This window comes from Chlamydotis macqueenii, chromosome 3 (genome assembly GCF_036417535.1).
Source record: "Chlamydotis macqueenii isolate bChlMac1 chromosome 3, bChlMac1.mat, whole genome shotgun sequence".
NCBI lineage: Eukaryota > Metazoa > Chordata > Aves > Otidiformes > Otididae > Chlamydotis > Chlamydotis macqueenii.
The window spans coordinates 98824447-98840767 of NC_141558.1; the positions used below are offsets into that span (position 1 = coordinate 98824447).

Consider the following 16321-nt stretch of genomic DNA (forward strand, 5'->3'; position numbering starts at 1 on the left):
TATTTTAGACAGGAAAGTGAAATGTTTTAAACAGGAAAGTGAGATCAGGAGGCTCACAGGACATCGTGTTGTCTCCCAGGCCTCAAAGAGGTCTCCCGCCCTCCCACTCAGTTCCCAGAGAGGCCAGGAGGAATGGCTGGAGGGACCTTCATAACACAAAGATGAGTGAGGAATCGTAGGATGGATGGGGTCTGGGGAAAAGTAAAGCTTTTTCTGATTCACATGATGCCGCGGTCTGAATCATGCTTCCCAGCTAGCGATGCTCCTTAGCCCTCCCTGGAGCCCCTGTGGGGAGATTTCCAAGCCAGTCTCTTTACAGTGCACGTGGTTTGCTGGGTTCTAGTAGAGCTGCTGCGTCACTTGGCCATGCTTGCCTTGTTAAAAATAAGACATCTGACTAAAGAGCAAGACATGACCTTAGAAGTTGAAAAAGTGTGTGAAGTTAGCTCATAAGAATGGTGAACCCTGGAAAAAAAAATAATTAAAACATATGAATATACAGAGGGGACTTTTAATACCTGAGTGTTGAGAGCAGTCCTTCAGAGCTTCCCGCTGTACCGAGGGGAATGGACTTCCCCCACAGCTGTCCAAAGAGCGCTTGGCCCACGCTGCTGGGTGGAGGATCCCCTTCTTCTCGCTCTGCTGCAGTTAGCAGTACAGGAAGCACAGAGAGATCCCTTCAGACGCTGCAGGAGAGGACAAATTCAAGACTGGTCTCTTCATCGATGGGGTGGTTGAGCACAAGCTAGGCTAAGACGTTTGGCAAGGCAAAACCCCCACTTTTTCATTTTAAGATCAAAAAAAGATGCCTCTTGGGGTGATCTGCGTAGTTTGTCCATCTGAGAAAGAGAAATTCCCTCAGTTTGGATGTTCTCCACCAAAGGCTCAGCCATTTCCCCCCTAATGTGACAAGTCTTTCTGCAGAGGAGAAGTTATCTTGGCCCGGAAGGAGCAGACGACAAATTCACAGCTATTGCTGCTTGTGCCAATGGCAGAATCCACTTCCGAGCAGAATTATTTTAGTGAGCAGGGACTGAGTTGACTGTGCACGTGTGGCTGATGGTCTGGAGTGTGAGAGACCGGCTTGTGCTGTATTACGGTCCACCTTGAGTTAGAACTGTTTGATGCCTTTTTGAACGATGTGATAAACTCTGGTGTAATCAAAGTGCGCAGTCAATCATTTTCTTTCTTTCCTACATGTCAAACATTGTCAAAAGAAAGAACAATACCCTGAGGGTTTGTATTCTTACTGCATTTTTTTTCTGGGAGTAAGGTATCACAGAATGTGATTTTTCTCTTGATTTACAGATCTAATCAGTGCAAAAATTCTAGTGAAAGAAAAAAATACTCCAAATTAACTAATTTGGGGACTGTAAAACTGTGCTCTTGTGAATATTATTTTTCCCAGAACAGTGCACTTGGTAGGAAATAAATATAATGAAACCATATAGCCAGGCAGCCTAAATCATCATCTCATAATCATTCAGATAAATTGTTTTGGAATTAGATACTTCTGCTTAGAAATAGTTCTCAGGTCTAGCAAGTTCTACAAGTTTATTACCTGTAGTTACTTCGGCCAAAACAGAAATTACTTACATTGAGTGGTATGCCGAACGTAATTTGAGTTTATGTGTTCTCTCCAGGCATAGCTGGTAGAGGCAGCTGGAAGGGCTTGTCCATAAGCGTTCTCAGCCCAGGAAATTTAACAGCCTGACAGTTGTTCCCCATCAGCTGATAGGCACCTGCTTCTCTCCTCCTAAGGCAAGGGGCTCATATTCTTCACCAAAGAAGGGCTGCCAGAGCCATTTCCCCACCTCTCAGGACACATTTTCATCCCATATCAGTGAACTTCAAACGTTTCTTCTCCTGACCGTAGAAACTGCTTTTCCAGCAGTAACTGCTGTATCTAACTTAACTTCTCCTACAGAGGAGTTAAAAATGGTGTAATATAACAACAGGGCCCCAGTCGCGTAAATCAGTGTCAATCTACTGACTTAGCTGAGCTTTGCAATATTCGCTGGCGTGAACTCTGCATCTGGACCAGCAGTTTAAGGCTATTAAGTAAAACTGTGTTAAGTCTACTGCCAAAGTTAAGTCCTTTTAGGTCTTCATGGCAAAAGCAGTGACACTGTTGTCAGATTTAAGTTGGCAGGCCTTTTAACCTACCAACACAAGGAACGAGGGTGGGCACTTTTCAGCTCTGGCCATTCTGAATGGTTACACACCTATACCAAAACGCCGAAAAAAGCCACAACTGGATTCGTCTATGAAGGGCAGGCAGGTGGTTGAAGGCAAGTGTTGGAGTCCAAATGGTGGCTTTTATTTGCTGGTCTAAAGAGTTAAGTTCACAAAAATGTGTGGGCTGTTTCAGAATTCAGTGCCAGGGTAAGCTTATCTAATCGATAGTTAATCTGCTGCTAAAGAGAGAAAGGGGGAAAACAAGTTAAATGAGCATGAACTGTTCGGTTGAAAAAGGACATCTGCATTATCTCATTCATTTTCTAAAATCAGAGGAAGCATTGCTCTTCCATGCCCATCTGGGTTTAATTACTCACCCTCATTATCTCCCTGTTCCTGTGTTTGATAGAAGTAGGAACTTGGTATCCATCTCCAGCATCCGCATTTTTGGTTGCAAGAGCAGTTATTCAAGCAAAGGTAACGCCAGGTGGAATACCCTTTGTCAGGGGTTATTAATCGTTGCAGTCAACAGCGCTTGTGGCATTGCAGTTTGGCTTCCAGAAAATATTTCTGCAGCACGCAAGATGGCTCTGAGCATACAGGGCATTTATTTACGGCTTGGTTGGCTTACCGAGGGCTTAGTCGTGTAGCTCCATTTGATTTTAATGGGGAGCGCATGACTACATTCCACTCTTTGTAAGGTATCTTTTACAAATGCTTGGAAAAACAAGGCTATTATCTCTAAGTGCATTTCAGAAATGGAGATCTGGTCTTCTCCTTGGTTTCACGCTGCAGTTGCGTTAATGCAACCACAGGTTTGAATGAACACGGCAGTTTGCTTACGAGCCCTTTGAGCAATGACGTTATTGACTTTCTATTGCAGCTCTTTGCAATGGGAGCGTGCGGGGAGCCAGGAGTGACTGTGCTCGTTGCCATCGTACACATGCTGGTTACTGTTCCTCTGCAGTGATTCACTTTTCTATGGCTGCTGTGATGCCCACATACAGCTTTTGGCTTTTATCTGGTGAAATGCACTTTGAGATGATTTGAGAGCTCGGGCAGATGTTGGAAAAGTGAAAGTTTTGGCTTTATCGAAACCAACCATTGGTTTTGTCATAGAATCATAGAATAGTTTGGGGTGGAAGGGACCTTTAAAGGTCATCTGGTCCAACCCCCCTGCAAGGAGCAGGGACATCTCCAACCAGATCAAGTTGCTCAAAGCCCCGTCCAACCTCGCCTTGAATGTTTCCAGGGATGGGGTATCTACCACCTCTCTGGGCGACCTGTTCCAGTGTTCTACCACCCTTAGTGTAAAAATCTTTTTCCTGATATCTAATCTAAATCTACCTCCCTCTATTTTAAAACCATTACCCCTCATCCTATTGCTTTTGATTTGACAGAAAGGAGCCCTTGCCTCCCTGGGACAATTTGGTTGGACCAGTCAATAGCAGAGCATGCCATGCTTTTGCCACCTATTTCTTTCTCGCTTCCTCCCCAGCTGCTTGGACATATACCACTTCCACCTTGTCCCACATCAGTTTGACAAACCAAAGGCTCAAACGTGCCGTGTGGATGGAGCGGAAAGTGCAGCCAAAAAGGGTGGGCTTTAAACTCTCGACAACCATGGTCAGCCCACAGAAAGCTGCTCTGAAGTCCTGATTGACTGATCACGCAGAAAATAGGGACCCTTTCAAGGACTTAGAGTTTGGTTCTGTGACCATAAGTACCACTCATATCAAACATCATCGCTTAAAATTTTTGTGGGGTGACAGGAGAATATTAAATATTCAAATATTGAGAAATATACACAGTAATGTGTCTTCCCATTGCATTTGCTACAAATGAGTTGTGGTAAAGCCTGTTTTATTTTCAAATTTAGCACTAATATAATACTTAAAATTCGGCTAAAAGGAAAAAGCTTGTGTGAATACAAGGAAAAAAACCTAGGATGGCTTCTTTCTCTCTAATTCAGTCCCAGGTCCCAGTCAGGGTTTGTGCCTGCTTCCCACAGAGCTGTGTGGAGTTAGGCAGGTGCCTCTGCCTGCGTAAGGCTGCCTGCCTCGGACCTGGGCTGTGAAGTGCCCAGAAGGAGCTGCCAGGGTCTGCTCTTTGCTGTCCTGTGCCAACGAGCGAGCACAAGGGGAAGGGGAGTAGGAGACATTCAGGCAGGAGGTAAGCTCAAAGCTTTGGCAGCCTGAAGAAGTGAGCTGTGCCATTTTCGGGGATGGAATAATTTTCTTCCCTCCAGGAGCAAGAGGGAAGCAGAGAATGAGTGATGACTTACTGAATTTCAATTAGCTCTCAGAGGCTCATCACCTTTGTGCCTAGAAGGCACACTCTAGTCCTAAGAAATCAAGAAGAGGAATTAACTTTCTGGAAGCCTGACATTAGCAGAGATACTTCATTTTCCGTTCCCTGATGTCAGTTGTTGTATCCGTTTGGCGAGGATAATTAACTGGGCGTTAGCAATCTGGTGGTTGCCAGGTCCACATGAGAGGTAGACCCAGAAAGAGTGTCAAACCTGCAGGAGACTCACAGCAGGACCTGTCCAGTCGCTCTGCGTTATGTGCGCATGGAGAAGTAATGCTGGATCCGGGCTTGCCGCGGGCTGACAGGCAGAGCAATATGGTTTCTGTCATCCCAGCTGGGTTTTCAGGGAAGCTGTGCTGGGGCTGCTCTGCTCAGACCATGGCGATTTTGGGTCTGCCTAGGGACAGAACCGCTGTTTCCTTCCCATCTTGGAAGTCCATCAAGAAGCTGCCTCCTCATTATAGAGACCTCAGGTACCAGCTGAGCAAAGAGGATGTTGAGTCTTTGTCCTGGTTTTGGCAGGGGTGGAGTTAATTTTTCCTCTCAGTAGCTGGTATGTTTTGGATTTCGTGTGTGAAGAATGTTGATAAACACCCTGATGATACCAGTTGTTGTGAATGAGACCAAGGACACAGTCCAGCTTTCCAAGTCTCGCTAATTTGCAGATGCAGGAAGCTGGGAGAAAGACAGACAGCATAATTGATCCAAACTGGCCAAAGAGAGTATTCCATGCCATAAACGTCATGCTCAGTATATAAGTGGGGGCAGGCGAGGGTGGGTATCTGCCTTCCTGGCATCCATCCTTCCTGCTTGTTTTTGCTGGCATCATTCCCCCTACCTTGCTGGCTCCCTTTTGCTCCTTTGCTTGCTGCTCGGTTTTGTTTCCGTGATTGCTGCTCGGGACGGGCTGTATTGGTCATTGGGACATCGGGTGGTGAGAAAACACATATTGTTCACTTTGTATATTTTTAATATCCTTATATTCTGTTATTATTGTAGTTTTCCCTTTTATTTTAGTAAATTGTCTTCATCTCAACCCACGAGTTCTCCTTCCTTCCCAATTCTCTCCCCCATCCCCCTGGGGAGGGGGAGGGTGAGCGAGAAACTGTGTGGTGATTCGGGCTAAACCATCACAGTCTTCAGTGTGGACTTAAAATAGATATAGTCCTTACTTGTCACCAGTCAAAAGTTACAGGAAGGGGTTTTTTTTCCCCAGCTTTTCCAGAAACAGTCACCCTTTTGTTGGGTTGGAGCATGGGAAACTGGAGCCCCAAAAGGACATTACTATGAAGTCTGAAAATGCAGATTTGTCTTTGAAGTCCTAGTGTATCTCAGGTTTGGTAGAATCAATCACGTTTCTAAAAGATTCAGGCTTTGATGAAAAAAAAAGTATCATTTTGGAAAGCGCTTGAGGATTTTTCAGCACAGCAGATGCTACTGTTTAAGTGTAAGACTATTATTTCCTTATATATGTGGGTAGCTGTCTTATTAGAAGGTATTTTGACTTACCGAGTCACTGCAATAAAGTGGAATCTGCAGACACAATACTTGACTGCCCCCACATGCATATTTCACCTTTATTAAATCTTGTTACAATTAAAATCTTAACTCTTCTTTTCTAGCACAAACACTCTGTGCATGTAAGAATACATGTGACAGCGAGTAAGCCTTTTAGCACATTATTAATCATCCAAACCAAGGATTAGTAAGAAATGCATTTGCATTTTATCTCTAATTTTCCCTTTTTCCCCCCTTTTTTTTTCTTGCAGGCACAGCTATCTCAGGCTTTAAATGGTGTTTCAGATAAAGCGAAGGAAGCTAAAGAATTTCTGGTTCAGCTGAAAAATTTATTGCAGCAAATCCAGGTAACTGTAGAATATTAGCTGTTTTGATAATACAGTAATCAATAGAACTGAGTAAATAATTTATTTGATGACTTTGTCTTCTGTGCTGTTCTCATCTTTCCTGGAATCGTCTAACCTTTCTTGAAAGGGCTTGCTAGGCAAAATTATTCACCAAATAATGCCTGCAATCAAATAATGCCCGACTCAGCTTCTAGATTGTTTTCTGTTTGTTGCAAGAAGCTGATACTCAGTACTGGATATCTGAGCTGTGTTGATTAGTATTTGATTGAATCCATTGGTCATGCTTCTGGGCTCCTTCCTGACAGCAATCGCTTCAGTTGGGCATTTAGGATAAGTTCTCATTTTAACACATTCAAATTTTACTACTTGTTTTTCATCTTCATCTTCTAAATTTGTACTAGTTTCTGGATAAAATCCAGTCAAACTGTTTATTAGAGTATTTGTAGGAAGTAAAAAAAAGAAGAAGAAATAAGTACTGCTAAATCAATGTGGTCATTTGTTGAAGCAGAAGATATTTTCATGCCTATAATTGCCCAGCTTTAATAATCAGAAGAGGGCTCGTGGTGAGAGCAGTAATTGAGGGCACAGACCCCAAACGAAACAAGTCCCATTTTCAACCAAATTTAGGCTCATCAGTGCTGAAGGTCAGATGATCCTCAAGGTCCTTCTCACCCTGCGGAGTGTGGCTGGAAGTGTGCTGCCGTAGTTTGAGCCCAGGAGGGGACACTTGCTATCTGCAGCAGCAGTGCTCTGTGGCCGTGGGTTTTATGTGGGATATGCATCATCTGCTCTGCGATATGCTCGCTCTGCTGCTTGCTCGTCTTTCGTCAGCCAACAAGTCCTGTGGCTGTTATGAACAGAAAGCCAAAGCAGGAGTTCGACAGTCTGTATTTAGTTTAGAATTTAATCATTAAAATATTCGACTTAACACTCCAGATGATGAATTCGTACCACAAATGCTACCCAAGCTCTCAGGTTGCCACAGAGCAGTGTAGCTATCCACGTTCACGGTCTTCTGTGGCCATGTGTGGAAGGGAAGAAACCAAAACTGGGAAACTGGTAAAAAAAGAGATATCTAACTGAAATAAACCAGTGCGAAGCCACCACCTGGCACCTGTCACATGCCATGTTTTGGTCACAGTGTGAGATTTCTCTCAGCTGACTTTACCTATCTAAAAGTTAAGTAGCTCATCTAACCTAGTCATTAGGGCTTCTTTCATTGTCCAAGGAGAAGGACAAGCACCTCTAGAGAGCAGTTCTTCCTATAGGTATGAATATCACATCCTATTTTAGGATGTGATAACTCATCCAAAACAGTAGTCTATCAACAATCTTTTCCTGAGTCACCTAGCTCCATTAAAAATGCATTTTTCCCTCCTGAAACTTAAAGGTGGCCTATTATGACTATTTATGACTATGCTGTAAAATCCTTTAATGTGTTCAATAAAATCACTGCCAAATTGCTCTGCATAAGGGAGCTGCTACAATTAGATCAAGAAACCAAGCCATTTCTTTGATGCTGTGCATTGCTTAAAATGCTAGAGGAGAAGTCAGAAGAGGAAATTGTATCCAGCAGTCTCCCTCCAACATTTAGGCATGTCTGGGCACAAAGCTGGAGCTGAACCTCATGTGTTGAGCCAGTCTCCAGGGTGAGCCTGAGTGGGGACATCAAATTTCATCAAACCAAAACGGCAGGACTAATCAGCATTTGTATTCATAAGTAAAACAAGGCTAGGGCATAACTCTGAGTGCTGAAGGATGATCACCCACAGAGTTTAACCCCTAATGAGCTCCCTGGCATGGTTTTGTTCCGTGACAAATTGTGCTCTTCCCAGGTGATGCCTGAGCAGCCAGTAATGATAGCACACAGCAGGGAATACTCCTGGTCGGCAGGTTTGTTACAGCCGTACTGTTTTAGGGGAAGGGATTTAAATGTGTCATGAGCTGATCTGGACCAAAAAACCCCAGTTCTTGGACTATTATTTGGGGGAATAGATGCAGCCTCTCTGTGTAGACTTCTACCCAACACCATGTACCTCAGAGCAGGTTATTTCTAATAGAAGTCTTAAGATAGTTGCCGCACATATATACAGACATTTACCCCTCAGCAAAAATGTCTTTAAAATGTATGTTTACACAAAGGAGTGAGCAATATGTACATTTTATTATCTTGTCTCCATGCACAGCAGACCAGCCAGCTATCTGCACCCTTTATCTGCTCTCTGAGTTTGCCAGAGCTACCGGGAGCTGTGCTTTTATCTTGCCTGGGGCAGTTTGCAAATTCAAAATCTACTTTTCTTTCCCCTGCTTTGCAGATCTCGTTTCCCCCTCTTTTTTCCTTCCTTTCTCCTTTCTGAGGTCACTTTTAAATCTCTTGGTCTCTTCTTTTCAGAAACTGCCTCTTCCTTATTGCCTCTGTTGCTTCCTTGCTCCTCCTTGTTACTGTCATTATCTGATTTTCACGTTTTCCTATCTGCTGTAACAATTTCATCCTTTCTCACTTGAAAGAGGCATAGCGCCAAACACCCTGTCTGATGTCTGATGAAGAGAAAATGAGGAGAGAGATGATGCACCACAGCCATCCACTGATGCAGCACTTCAAGAATAGCTGGGTGGAAGCAGGCTGAAGAGGGAGTCGGGTGTGATATAAGCCGAGGAGGGAGAGATGCAAACAGGAAGAGTCTGAGACAAACCTGTGAACACTAACTGAGCCATCTAGTGTCTCTCCCCCCACCCATCGTGCTGGCAGGTCTGGGATTGTGGCGGGCGCCTTTCAGGGAAGAGTGATCCTGCATCCCTCAGCTGCAGAACAGAATGCATGGATCGCAGTGAGGGGAGGGAATACAGTGCTGATAATTTTGCTCTCAAAAGAGTGAAGACAAAGCAATGAACAGAAGAGAAAAGCATAAACAAAAGAGCTAAGAGATAGTAATGAAGTAGGGCTGTGCGATCACTTTCTGTGGAGATCCTTCAGCACATGTTTAAAATCTTCTCATATGCTGCTTTTTTTTTTTTTTTTGTAACTTGGGAGACTAGGAGGAAAGCTGATAGGACAACTGAACATCTCCTGGAAAAAGGAGCTTGAAAGCTTTCTCCATCTTCTAGTCTGATGAGCAGGAGAAGGGAGGGAGAGCCTCCTTGTGAATGGGTGCTACAGCATCAGTTCCACAGCCAGAGAAAGCCATTCCCCCAAGAAGGGGAAGCTCAGGACCTTGTGGTACCATCTGCTGAAATTTCTACAGCTGCAGTGGGATGCTGTGGTAGCAGGGTTTGTTCCCCACTGATAGGAGAGGGGTTTATGTAAGGCTACGTGATGCACAAAATCTCAGGGATTTGTACCTGATTGATTTCCTTGTGATAAGCCTGTAGACCAGATTCTGGTCCGTAATTCTCTTCTAATTGCCACAGTGTAGAGCCAGTGGGATAATTAAAAGAGAATGGGACAGAACCCTCTTACATATATATATGCACTGTGTACATAAGGTTTAGATTTTACATTACAATGTACTACAGTTGTTGTCCGGAAAGTGCCAGTAAACCAGGGTTTTAAATAAGCCCATTTTGCAGCATAGCATCTTACAGTTTCATTTTATAGCATGCATCTATTACTGGTACAGCTGTAATGGCATCAGAAAGGCAACAGAAATGCCACAGTCTTGAGAGGAAATCTTTTCTGAATGGAAAACCAGGTAAGAATGAACAATTACTTAAGGTGTAAAATAAGCTTTCTTTGATGAGTATGACTCTTGCCTTCTTCTAGGAGAACGGATTGGATTATGAAGCCTGTCTTGTCGCTCAATGTGATGCCTTGGTTGATGCGTTAACACGACAAAAGGCAAAACTGCTCACAAAGGTGACCAAAGAACGTGAGCACAAGTTGAAGGTGAGCACAGCTCTTATCAACTGAGCACAGCTGTTGATATCTGGTGTTACTGTGCATTTTAAGTCCCCAGCCCTTTAGACCATGAAAATTCCTAACGACCAAATCTTAAAGTCCTTCAGCAGGTTCCCATTCAGCAGTTTGGTGGAACTGTGCTTATACACTTAAAATGAGGCATATACTTCAGCAGTTTATTGAATCAGGCCATCAGTCTTCATTTATCTGATGGTTTTGGGCTGTATTTTTTGAGAGGTGCTTGTCAGTGAAACCTGTGTGGTTTGGATTCTGAGACCTTCCAAATGCAAGAAAGCCCTTCTGCCCAAGTGAAATGTTGGGATTTCGGTGTCTCTTCAAACTTGTGAAATTCAGGCAAGCCACCCTGAGAAATCCATGTGCTTACTCAAAAGATATTGAAGAAATGCAGTAAAGAGAATGGGAGAAGAAAGCTATAAATGGTTGAACAAAGTGGCAGTCAAGAAATGTTTAGTCGGATTTCTTGATACGTCGAACTGCATATGTGATATTGAGGTATCATAGTGCCAGTAACATTCATAGTATCTAAGACAGAAGGAAAAATTGTAGTGAAAAAACTAACATGACCAACAATTAATAAAATCTACTTGAGATCAGCATTTAAAAAAAAAAAAACCATGCTTAACAAGAACCAACACTTAGGACATGCTGCTAACAGCACAGCCAATTCTCCAGTTTATTCCTGTTAGGCTGTTGTACCTCGGGAGTTGTGCTGTCGAACACAGTGCTGTTAGGCCTACTCTACAGCCACGTGGCAGCAGAATGAAGTCCAAAATCTGGAAAAATGAGACACAGTGTTTTTATTTCTTAATCCCAGCAATGCTTTCTTAAGCAGAGCAGGATTGATGGTGAATTCTGAAGAGAATGGGTAGGGTATAATCTGCAAGAAACCACTCCTGCAGTTAGCCTCTGTAATATTTGCCTTTTAAGTGAAGGATTTTTAAAAGCTCAGAATTTTAGTGAAAGTGTGATTGTAAATGTGAATACTGCAAATGCAGAAACGTGTTCAGTGCTCTTTCTGCCCCGAGCAAGCCTGAATCTTTGAGCAATTAATCTGCTCTGAAAATTGAGATTCCCTGTGCACAACATTTTGCCAAGCTAATTAACGGTATTTACAATACAGAAAAAGTGAGTGTGGCTGATGGAGATACGGTGGTGGCCATATGGCAGCTAAATTAAGCATAGCTTTAACACACTCTTCCATTCGTTGTCTCTTCTGAAATAATCTGACACAATTCACTGTAAGCCGAGGCAGTCATCAGAACTGTACTGATGCTTGTTTTCCAGGTTGTTTGGGACCAGATAAATCACTGTACATTGAAGCTGCGCCAGTCAACAGGGCTTATGGAGTATTGCCTAGAAGTTATCAAAGAAAATGATCCCTCTGGGTTTTTACAGGTATTTTTATTTCTGATGTTCTGGGGGAAAATAAAAGAAAAGACGTTGAAGCTGCATCTAAAAATGAATGGCTTTGCTAATTAGCCTCTTCTGCCTCTGAAGGTTCACCTTAACTCCTGTTAGCACTGCCTAAAAACTCAGGTAGCCTGGTGATGGCATGAATGTCCCAGTGAAGGGCTGGCTTTGAATGGCCAGGTGTGGAGTTAGTGTCACACTTCCCTGACTGCTGATGTCTTTCCTCTTGCCAGCCCTTCGTTCTAGGCTGAAAGAGTGATACTATGCAGTTAATGATAACTTTCTGCAGAATATTGTTTTATTCTCATCTGAGAAACCCAACACAGGGCCTCACAGAGTGCTCAGATAATTTGGAAAGGCCTGTGACTCAATGGAGTAGTACTTCTCCCCTTTTTGCTTCTCCACTTTGCATTAGCCTTTCCCATGTGAAAGATTCCTTTCAACATCTCCCCTGTGAGAAAATCCAGCCTTAAGGGCTTGCGTGTAGCTTTGCCTCACTGGGGTTGTTGCACCTCACAAGACCTGGCTTGTCGCTGGAGAATCCAGGTACCCCCTCTTTGCTAAATACTGCTGAGCCAATGATTGTCTTAGTTTGCAGGATGTTGTTTCTTAGGTGCAAGCAGGAGAACTGTCTTTTGATGAGATAAAACATAACTGCTTTATTATCAAATTAATTATTTTGCCTAATTATTTTTGTTATTTTTATTAATTATTTTATTTTGCCCTAGTAGTTTTGTTGTCTTATTAATTGCGTAAGGAGAAAGGCACATCAAACAAAATGATCTGCACATGGCTGTCAGCTGAACAGGGCACGCTGCACACATGAATGCCTGAGTGTCGGAGGGCTGTCGCAGCATCCCTAAAAAACAGGATGAGAATTAGCCAACTTAAACCCATTAGCACTCCGGATTGATCGTTACTGTCATGTCTGGCGTCAAGCAAGAGTGGGGAATGTGTGGTATATATTACAGACTAGACAGATTGCAGCAGGCTGCTGGCTGGATACTGCAGGACAAATGAAACTTTTAGGTCTTTTCTATGTGCTAGCTAGATACATGCTTCATTTCAGCTTACCTTTCCTGTAACCTTTGTGGCTTCATCCTTTGCAGTCATCTTTTGTTAAAAAATACTATTGTTTTTACCTTTTCCTGTTTTATCTAATGATGCTTTCAAGGCAACCAGCAAACACTGAGATACTGCATTACTTAGAGCAACTACTTCTGCTGCTAGGACATTGAAACACAGCCAAGGGATCCAGCATCCCAGTAAGTGACTCCAAGGTCGTAGGAAGGCTATGAGATGCTTCTCCATTTACTGCACAGGCTGATTAGGAGCTGTTGATGCAGGGCCTCAGTCAGGAATGTCTTCCAGTAACAGTAATGAGGAAAGATGTCTGAACTCCTGCAAAAAGAAAAACTCTCTCTGACCTATCCGGAAGAAAATTCTGCTCCCTGTGAGTTACAGAAAGCTCACTGGGAGGACTCCAGATACCCAAACGGCAGCTTCACTGAACTCAAGGACAGTTGAGTTCATTGATTTCCACAGAGCCAGGATTTCACTTCCAGATGAGTCTGTTGCAGTCTTAAGTCTGCCTTTTGGTCTAATTGTCTGTGGCTGAGCTAGAGCAAAGCCTTACAAATGAAATTCAGTTTTGATGTAATGATAGAAAATCCATCATATTCTTCAGAAATCTATCTGGCAGCTTACCGCCCTCACTGTGGGAAATGTACTCCTTCCTTCTCATTTGATTTTTTTGTTCCTTTCAGCTTTCATTCACTGAATCATCTCTGCTGAATGGAGAGACCCTCTAACATTTAAGCCTGTCTTTGGGCAACTGATTTTTAAACAGGAGAGCAGAACTAGACTGCATATCAGACAACAGAGTGCAGAAGTATATATGGCAATCAGAGGCATGATATGTAACATAATCTTAACAGGCTTTATAAATGTGATTTTTATTTTCCTACCCTAAGATGAGATTTGTTTTGAGAAAATGAGACAAAAGGATGCAACATAAGTGGAACTCACCCCAAAATGACGAGATTCCGTCTCAGCTGTCGTGCTGTCATATTCCTAGTTTCGTTGTGCTATGTCTATCTCACAGGCATTCTGTCACTTCTAATGTGTGCATCTGCCGTTTCATTATAAGCCTGATGCTCTCTTTCAGATTTCGGATGCTTTGATCAAACGTGTTCAGGTATCTCAGGAACAGTGGGTTAAAGGAGCCTTGGAGCCAAAAGTGTCTGCTGAGTTTGACTTGACTTTGGATAGCGAACCTTTACTGCAGTCGATACATCAGCTGGATTTTATTCAGATGAAATGTAGGGGTGAGCTTTTATGATTTTCTTTTTTCTGTTTTTCATGCATGTGTTGAAACAGTGCTGGGAAGAAGCGGGACATGGAGGGAGGAAAGAGGAATGACTTGAAATTGCTCCATAGTTTTAAAAGGTTTTCAAGCAAATTCAGATTACTGGGTGTTTCCTAGAAAAGTCCCCTCACCTCGCATGCAGTGGCCTGAACAAGCTCAGGCAGAGGTACCAGGTGCAGTTAAAGATTTGAGAAGACAAATTGTTCAAAGTAGGGCTATCTGTCAGCCTTGAAGATTAAAAAGACATTAGCTGCATGAAACTTTATGCCATTTTACAGCATTCCTGGATTTAACATGGTTTATTCAAAATACCAATTATCCCCATCTTTTCAGGGCAGTAGTAGTAGAAGCAGTAAATGAATATTCACACACACACACATATGCTTGAATAGGGGAAAAAAAAAAGAACAAACCTTTGATTTATATCTGGACTGTGCTGCAAACAGCACCCAGCTTAAAAAAAAATCATGAAGCAGAGATTCACAAGGGGAAAGTAGCTCCATTGTTACACCCTTCCTTGATTCTAGGTATCTGAATGATCCCAAGGGACACACTAAAGGAAAAGGAAGTAGATTAAAAAAAGGGTTTAAAAGTAGAAGCTGATGAACGGTGGATGCCATTGGCAAAAACAATATTAACATCATGCGCTTGTAATGAGCTTGGTTTATATGGAGCAGAATGAGAACTGCATCAGAATTAGGTAGATCCATAGACCGGCTAGATTTGAAGGCCATTGTGGTCCCTGGGAATGATGCCATTAGCTTCCCTCAGTGGTGATTCAAGCCTTAATTATACATGTGGGTGACAGGGTAGAGGCTGCCAGAAGTCAGCGAATGAGTTAAGGATAATTGTGTCATGATGCCGGATGTGTTTTGTTTTTTTTTTTTACTCCAAGCAAGCATAAAGATTTCTCTTCAATTTATCTGTCCTCTCTGGCTCTAATTCTGAACCTAAGAGACACAAGATGAAGTAATTAGGGTGGATAATTTGGCAGATAAATGTGTGGAGAAACAAGGATAAACAGTTAAAGGCCGAAGTCCGCTCCGCAAGAATGGTTTGCATCTTGGCATAAACAGGCTGCATTAAAGTTACTCAGAAAACACCAATGAACTGCTCCTTTGACATGTTAACAGCCAGGAAAGCGAAGTCAAGAGACATAGAAAGTGTATCACTGATAAAACGTCTCTGAATATTTTCTGCACTCAGTTTATCTTAATGCTGGCCATACTTACTGTCAAATATATTTAATACTAATCTTCTGCCTCTCTCCTTCCCAAACATATAAGTAATTTAGTTGAACTATCCACTTAGATTCCTAATTAACCACAGGTCACTTGAGTTGAGAGCAGCTTAGTTATTTGGCTTTTGGACATTTGTCTGGCTTTAAGCTTGAAGACTTAAGAGACTTTAATTGAGCCAGGTTCACTGGAGCTTTATGAAAGGCAGTGCTGTCTGCTGATGATATCGTATGATATCATACGATCGCAGTGAAGCTCTGGTACTGAGCTAAACACAGTCTGAGGAGCAAAGAGGATGGGGCTGCTTCTGCCCAGACCTGCGCAGAGCTTACGAACACCTTTGAGCTTTGCTCCCCAGGTGCATCTTAACAGTTAAACCTCAGGAAGGGCTCTTCCTTGAGCTGTCCTGGCCTTGACCAGCTGCACGTCTCATCAGGTTGGTCAGCACAACTGGTGTGACCGTGTACATGCCAAGTAAACAATGGTGGAGATGCTGTTTATCCTGGCCACCATTCCTTCATAAGGCACTGCATTATTCCTCCTCACACTTGGGTGCCCAAGCAGTACAAGCCACTGACTGGTCCCAAGCTAACATTTGTAGATGTTGAGGATTGTTTAGTATAAAGAGGTGTGTTTATAGTTTTCAGTTTATGATTGCAAATCTATTTGCATTTGAACTGCTCAGTATGACACTTTGTTTTTTTTTGTTGTTTTTTTTTTTAATTTACCTTCATGACCTCAACCAGCTCTGCGTTATCTTCTCGCACACAGTGGTCTTGCATCTGGAAACAGAGGCACCACAGAGTAAGCAACTCAGCATTTCAGCAGTGAGCACCCAGACTCACTGGGAACATCCCCTTGCTGACTGTGAGGAGAAGCTGGTGTTGCAGGGCAATGTTTTGCTGTTTATCACCGTCAGGACTTGTGTATTTCTGAGCCTCCAATTTCACAGAGAAAAATCTGTGTGTCTCTTCACATTTGCTCCTCTTTCTCCAATCTTACCTACCGCAGCACACCAGCAAGTCTTTGCCAAATG

The 16321-nt window shown here is 42.9% G+C and overlaps 1 protein-coding gene across 3 annotated transcripts in view; it reads left to right on the forward strand.

Moving 5' to 3' along the window:
- TRIM67 (tripartite motif containing 67) overlaps positions 1-16321 on the forward strand; it is a 34264-nt gene that overhangs the window by 1407 nt on the left and 16536 nt on the right. For 2 of the 3 annotated variants that reach the window (XM_086743941.1, XM_086743943.1), the window contains 4 exons: positions 6258-6353; positions 10114-10236; positions 11554-11664; positions 13847-14006. In XM_086743941.1, coding sequence (XP_086600067.1) covers positions 6258-6353; positions 10114-10236; positions 11554-11664; positions 13847-14006 — 490 coding nt within the window. The remainder of the gene's footprint in view (positions 1-6257; positions 6354-10113; positions 10237-11553; positions 11665-13846; positions 14007-16321) is intronic. The other variant, XM_086743942.1, reaches the window with a different exon arrangement.